The 6,661-nt window shown below is 38.2% G+C and overlaps 1 protein-coding gene across 3 annotated transcripts in view; it reads right to left on the bottom strand.

Annotated features, from left to right (window-relative positions):
- Positions 1-393: 393 nt before the first annotated feature.
- The window catches only part of abcg4a (ATP-binding cassette, sub-family G (WHITE), member 4a), a 131,406-nt gene continuing 125,138 nt past the window's right edge, over positions 394-6,661 (bottom strand). For all 3 annotated transcript variants that reach the window (XM_052040060.1, XM_052040061.1, XM_052040062.1), the window contains one exon: positions 394-6,452. In XM_052040060.1, coding sequence (XP_051896020.1) covers positions 6,227-6,452 — 226 coding nt within the window. In that variant the 3' untranslated portion in view covers positions 394-6,226. The remainder of the gene's footprint in view (positions 6,453-6,661) is intronic.

Below are 6,661 nucleotides of genomic sequence, written 5' to 3'. Positions count from 1 at the left end.
GAGGCGGTGCCTCAAGAAGGCAGTGCCAATCATTAAAGACCCTCACCATCCGGGGCACACCCTCTTCCTGTTACTACCCTCGGGGAGGAGGTACAGGAGCCTGAAGACCCACACTCAGTGATTCAGGAACAGCTTCCTCCCTCTGCCATCAGATTTCTAAACAGTCCATGAACACTACCTCATTATTCCTCTTTTGCACTATTGATTTATTTTTGTAACTTATATTAATTTTTATGTCTTGCACTGTACTGCTGCTGCAAAACAAATTTCATTACATAAGTCAGTGATAATAAACCTGATTCTGAAGTAACACTACACAAATATTTAAAACTATTCATAAAAGTAACACAATAAAGAACAAAAGCCCAGGGTATAAATAGTTGTTTTATTAGTAATATGTTAACAGAAACTTCTTACAGAAAGTAACATACAGTCCAACAACAGTCACTGGTATAAATATTCATTAGCAACTTTGGACATTACATCTTTGATTTGCATAAACATTATTAATATGTGACCCGTGTGTTGACTTTAGTTCTGTTCAAAAATCAGCCTGACAGTCAAGTTTTTAGCACGTGCAATATAAACAGAATAAGCCATGGAAAGGAAATGTATTTGATTCATTCTCTAAAATAAAACATTCTAAAAGCATTTCCATCAAATCCTTTCTTTCTCTTTTAAAGGCACAGCCTCCTCTGATGTAAAATTATCAGCAAACTAGGCATTCATTGATCTTCAGTAGATGATTTACCTGTGGTACGTCCCACTTTCATGGCCAATCTCTTTTGGAGAGATGCAATATGCAGGAGTTTTCTACATGAGCTACTGAACATCAGTTAGGGGCAGGGCCACTGGTCGATTTGTTTTTCCCTTTCTGCCAAGCCTTTAAGTGTTGCTGAAATCAGCACCCACATCCCAATTTCTCAAACGGTATCAAACTATCCCACTTGCACCAAGGGTCTTCCTACCTGCACAACACTGGACCTCGATAGGAGTGGAACAAAAAAACAGCAGTGCTTAAACCCTTTCAGGATTTCCTGTTAGCTGCGTTCTTAACTGTGAGCTGGTACTCAGTGCCAACTGAACATCACAGACTAATTTGGGATTTTGTAATTCTAGTGCTGATTTAAATATCTTTCTCCAAAGTTGTAAAATTATATCTTTCTTTTAACACTAATGTGCAAACCACCCAGAACGGAAAATTAATAATCTCTCTTGCTTCATTGCAGAAATTGATTAAATGCAACTATTGACTGAAATATAAACAAAATGCTCGAAACATAGACTCTGCCCAACCTGCTGAGTGTTTCCAGCATTTTCTGTTTATATTTCAGATTTTCAGCATCTGCACATTTTTCTTACTTTCATTTACAGACTGAATAAGATTGGCATGGATGTGGAAGGGTCTTCAGCTCACTGGGGACCCAATCTTTTCAGAATACATCTATCGCATTCCAGCTACAGTCCGTGATGAGTCAATATCGTGCAAGTACATTTTACTCAAGGAACCCAGCAGATTTTCTGTTACCTGTTTTGATGCAGCCCTGGAGGGGAGATTGTCAGAGATCCCAAGTTCTGGGCCAAGTATTGACAACAGGGGACACAGGTCAGGGGAACAGACATGGCAATCTTTGCAGCTAAACTGGGAACCTGCACCAGTATGGGGCATGACCCAAGCTCCATGTCAAGATTCCCAACATCCCAACAGGTTTGCGATCTCTCACTCTCTCTCTCTCTCTCTCTGACCCGCACTCCTAATATTTCCTTGAAGAGGACTGCCCTGCACGGTGATGGGAATGCACAGGGAATGGGGAGGAGAGACAGTTGTGGGTCAAAGCAAAATGATTGTCAGCTCACCAAGGAAACAGTAGTGATGGAAACTACACAGAAACACCTGTTCTTTTTTTCTTCCTCTACTTCAAAGATGTTAATTTGGTGGGATCCTACTGTTAATTCTCTCTGTCCCCTACCTCAAGAAAGAGTTGTGAAACAGTCATTAAAGTAATAAAAGAAATATTGTAAAGAGGGATCACTCACCATCGGGATCCATGTTAAAATGACTGCTAATTAGGATTAATTTCGGTGATTGTTATCACCATTGCTATTCTCCACACTTCTGCCTTGTTCAGATAACATTCCTTGGGCTCTGGGAAAACCCTGTCACGCCTTCAAAAGTGCTCATACTGCTTGGGTCTGTGCACGCAGTGAGTGTTGGCAGGCTATTGGACCATAGACTGCATCCCATCAAGTTATAACTCTGTTGTCATCCAACATCCACTGATACAAACTACCTAGCAGGAGCCACAAGGTTGTGCCCATATGAAGAGGAGCAGAAATCCTGGTAGATGAATGATCCCAGTCAATTCCCCCACAACAACGGTATCAGTCACTTCTCATTGTTACTCACCTGGAGCAGCGAGAATACTCTATGCTTGAACAAGAACTCCCAGTAAAGAAAAACGAAAGTTTAAAATAAATCCCAAATCTTTTAAGTAAATATCATGACTTACATTTGAACCAGGAAGAGAAGTTAGTGCTTTGAGTTGGTCTCTTCCTTTATGCTAATAGATCCACAAAAATTGTTAATCAGCTTTGCTCTGACAGACTAGCACATACATCTATTAGTTGCTAAGTTGTTATTGTTCAATAAAACATTTAATTTACCTGCTAGTTTGAACTAAGCACTTTTAATAAAGAGCATTCACTGACAGCCATGCTACATCCGAGGAGTTGGAGGTGGGGCAGACTTTTTAACTCTTGGTCTGTTGATTAGTAAACAATGCCAATTCACTTAGTAAACAGAGTCTGTTTAAAGAGCAAAGGAAACAGAAACTAAAGCGAATCCCTCCATAAAAGGATAATTTTCCCAGAAAGATGGTGAATGGAAGGTAGTTACATATACATTCTGCACATAACATCAATCTCGGTCACTTGCTTGACACAGGAATTTCCCCAATCCACCTGGCTATAACATCGTTACAATTTGCATTCTTTACTAAAAGAGCATTGGAAATTTTGTCTTGTTTTCTCATTTTGATTTGAATCGAAAAATTAAGTTGTAAAGCATTTTTGTTTTGATTTCTGACTTCTTGCAAATTTTCATTTCCTTTATCTATGTGTCTCTGAGAAAAAGGTGTTCCTGATTGGCTAGGCTCTATCTGTTATGATTGCAAAAATTACTTTAAATGTTGCTCAAACAGTATAATACCAAAATTCCACAGCGTTAATTTCCAAGTGAATTCGTACAGTGCAAATGGGTCTTGTGAACGTGCTGAATTCTTTGACATCCTTGCAGACTGTTTAGCTCTATTTACACATATATGGCAGTTAAATCTTACAATTGCATTGATTCTGCAAATACAAAGAGGCAGCTCCCCTCTTGCCAGGCTTGCACAAGAAATATTTTAAATCCACTTGGTTCCTAAAGAACACATAAATAATCAATTTTGCAGAATGTAGGTTTAGAAACATAAATGCAAAATTTAATAAAATTATGAAGCAATCATTTGATGCAGAAGTTCAAATGGGTTGAAAAGCTGCAGGAATGAATGTCAAACACAGATTCCTCCTACCAAGACCTTAATATTGTCTTTGTCTTCATTAAACTGCAACTTGAATTTTGAATACAACTTCAGCAGTGCCATAAATTCAATCTCCTCTTTTTTATGTTCTCATCTGCCTACTTCAATTGGACAAGACTTAACCTCAAAAGGAACAGGAATTAGATCTGAGGCAAAGATACCAGCCGCAGATGGTGATAATGGAAAGGAGGCAGACGGGTGAGGTACAATAATGGGTCTAACCAAGGGATTGGTGGTACAGAGCACCGAATGTAACAATGAAGATTACTGAATACTGTTTGGAATGCACTAATTCCCTGAGCTACTGGGACCATTCAAGAGTCACATAGAAGACAACAGATCCAAGTTGCACAACTTAAATACAGAGTTTTGGGTAGAGTTACACCTTTTGATATTGAAGGATCTGAATTACTGAACAGAATTAAATCCTTGTTATGGCACAGGGGGGAACCATCAACCCATTAACCCAATTCTAGTTCTTGTAGAACAATCCATTCAACCCAATTCTTTTGCTCTTGTAGTCCTGTGTATTATTCTTCCTCAAATGCCTAACAAACTTCCTTTTGAAAGCCCGAAATGACTGCATTTCCACCAGGCTCAAAGGCAACAAGCTCTGGATCAAAACCATTTCCTGGGTCTAAACAAAAAGGTTTTTCCCCACATTGCCTCTGTCTTTTTCCCCTCACAAGTCCTACAACCATCCATCAATGGGTTGAGCTTCTCTACATTTAAATCCTTCGGGGTCTATCACCACCATTAAATCTCCTCAATTGCTTCTATGCTCCATGAGAACTGCGCCAGCCACCCCTCTCTGACCTTGTAGTTGAGAACCTTCATCCCTGGAACCACTCTGGTTAACCTTCTCTGCACCTACCCAAGACCTTCCATCCTCACGTGTGGTGATCAGAACTGGACACAATGCACTGACTGTGGACTAATTGTTTTTTCTCCTGCAGTTGAGGGAGCCCTTATGCTGCTGCAAGTTTTTCATTGCACCTGTGCATACATGTACATATAACAATAAACTCAGCATTGACTTTGGCTTTGTGTGGTCTATGAGAAAGCAGGAGCTGGGAAACAGGATTGAAAGGATCACTGTCAAAATGTCAATATATTTTTTTTAAAACAGCCTTATATTTTACCTTCTGTCCTCAATGCACACTTTAGACTCCGACGAGCAGAGTTGAGAATTTTACAATCAAATAAATTAGACTAAATGTACAAATTGTTGGAGAGAAAAATAGAGATTTGAAACTGGTATGAAAAGATATTTGTGGAGGAAAATGACATTTAAGCCACAAACAAAATGCTAACCATTGGAGATTCAATGTGCAAGCCTGCAGTAAGGATACTGCTCTTTTAAAAAGTCGAACTTATGTGTATTGAAATTAAAATTATAAAACTGTACACTCTCCCACACCATAGTCAGCCACATAGATAAAGTCAAAGTGTCAACAGACCATGAACACTTAGACCATAAAATACTGCAATATTGACTAAGAGCTTTGCAATGTTATTTTCTATAATAGTGTAAGGACATTACCAGGAGTTTCTGCATGCTTCATGAAGATGAATCTTTATAATTACTGGAACTTGATTGAAGAGTAAACATTCTAGAACCATATGTCACAATGAAATGATGATTATTGTCCCTTTTGCTCTGGGACTGAAGTAGCATTAAATTTAGAAAAGAAATGGAGCAATTCAAAATGATAAGCACAGTGATTTGTTCAAACATCTGGATACAGTGCAGTGCAGCTACACAAAATGGGAGTTGCTTTCAAGAGATTAAAAGATTCCTAAAAAAAACAATACTGTGGTGTGGGGGAGAAGAAAGACATAATTTAGATATTATTTAATAACCGAGAAAGGAAATCTCTAAGTACCAAAAAAAAATAAAAACCATAATACTAATACAAAATTTGGTAAAATTGCTAACACTACCTTTTTTTTTAAATGTTTTACGCTTTCGAGACTGTAGCTTTTTAAATATACTTTTAAAATGTCAAAAAGTAATAGAGACTTTCCACAATGCCTACTACAATATTTAAAGCCTAGTTTGTAATGCCTTGCTTCCTTATTTAAACTTACATTTAGTATAATTTGACAAAACGTGCTATAAGCAAACATGCTCAAGGTGACAGATTAAAGCGTACATTGTTCTACAAAAACTGTGCTTATTCACAATCTGGTTCTAAAATCAAAGTTCTGTTTTGTATCTTCTTAAAAAAAAACATACACTTCAGAGTAACATCTGTCTAACAATTCACAAATGGGGCTTTTTCAACAGTTGTTGGTGCATCGTTCTGACATTGTCATTGTGCAGAAGGCCAAAGCACAGTTGTTTCATTATATAGGTCGTTTTCTCTGACAAACCATCTTCCACGCGGGGTGAGAATTGATAAAGATTCAAAAAGGAAAACTAGAGAGGCAAAAAATAAAAATCAGAAAACCAAAAGGCCTGTCAAAAGCCATCATGATGTTTGAAGATTCCTTTTTAGAGATTACCGTTCAGGCTTTACGGCCTAGCAGTTCCCAATCTTAACACAGGCTTTCAGCAATTCCGAAACCTCACGAGAATGGATCCAGTTCACAGACAGTGTGACGAAATGCCGCAAAATATCCACCTGTATGCAATTCCCTTTCTATCTTTCAGATTTGACTTTGTAACGCAGGACGAGGTAGGCCATCAAACGCAAAATAACAAAAAAAATACCCAGGACAATGAAGTCCATGTAAAGCTTTGCGTCCTGCACATCCAACTCTTGCAGAATTTTCTTTGGTTCCTTATAAGGACAAAACTCGGTATTGCAGGTCAGGTTTTTTCTGTCCAATCCATAAATTGACAAGATGACACCCTCAAAGCCGTATCTGTTTCACCAAGCAAGTAAATAAACAAATGGCATTGTTAATCTTTCAGAATGACTTATATTCTAGAAGGCTTTTTGCCTATTTTATACCTAGAACTCTTCATTACCCACATAGAATGCCTTAACCTCGATATTATCCCATGAGATCCACTTACACACCATCGAGAAAATCATGGCAATGTTTACCATGTTAACCTTATGCATTTGTAT

The sequence above is a fragment of the Pristis pectinata genome, chromosome 27 (genome assembly GCF_009764475.1).
Source record: "Pristis pectinata isolate sPriPec2 chromosome 27, sPriPec2.1.pri, whole genome shotgun sequence".
Classification (NCBI taxonomy): Eukaryota; Metazoa; Chordata; class Chondrichthyes; order Rhinopristiformes; family Pristidae; genus Pristis; species Pristis pectinata.
Note: the sequence above shows the minus strand (reverse complement) of the source record. Positions and strands in the feature narration are given on the sequence as shown.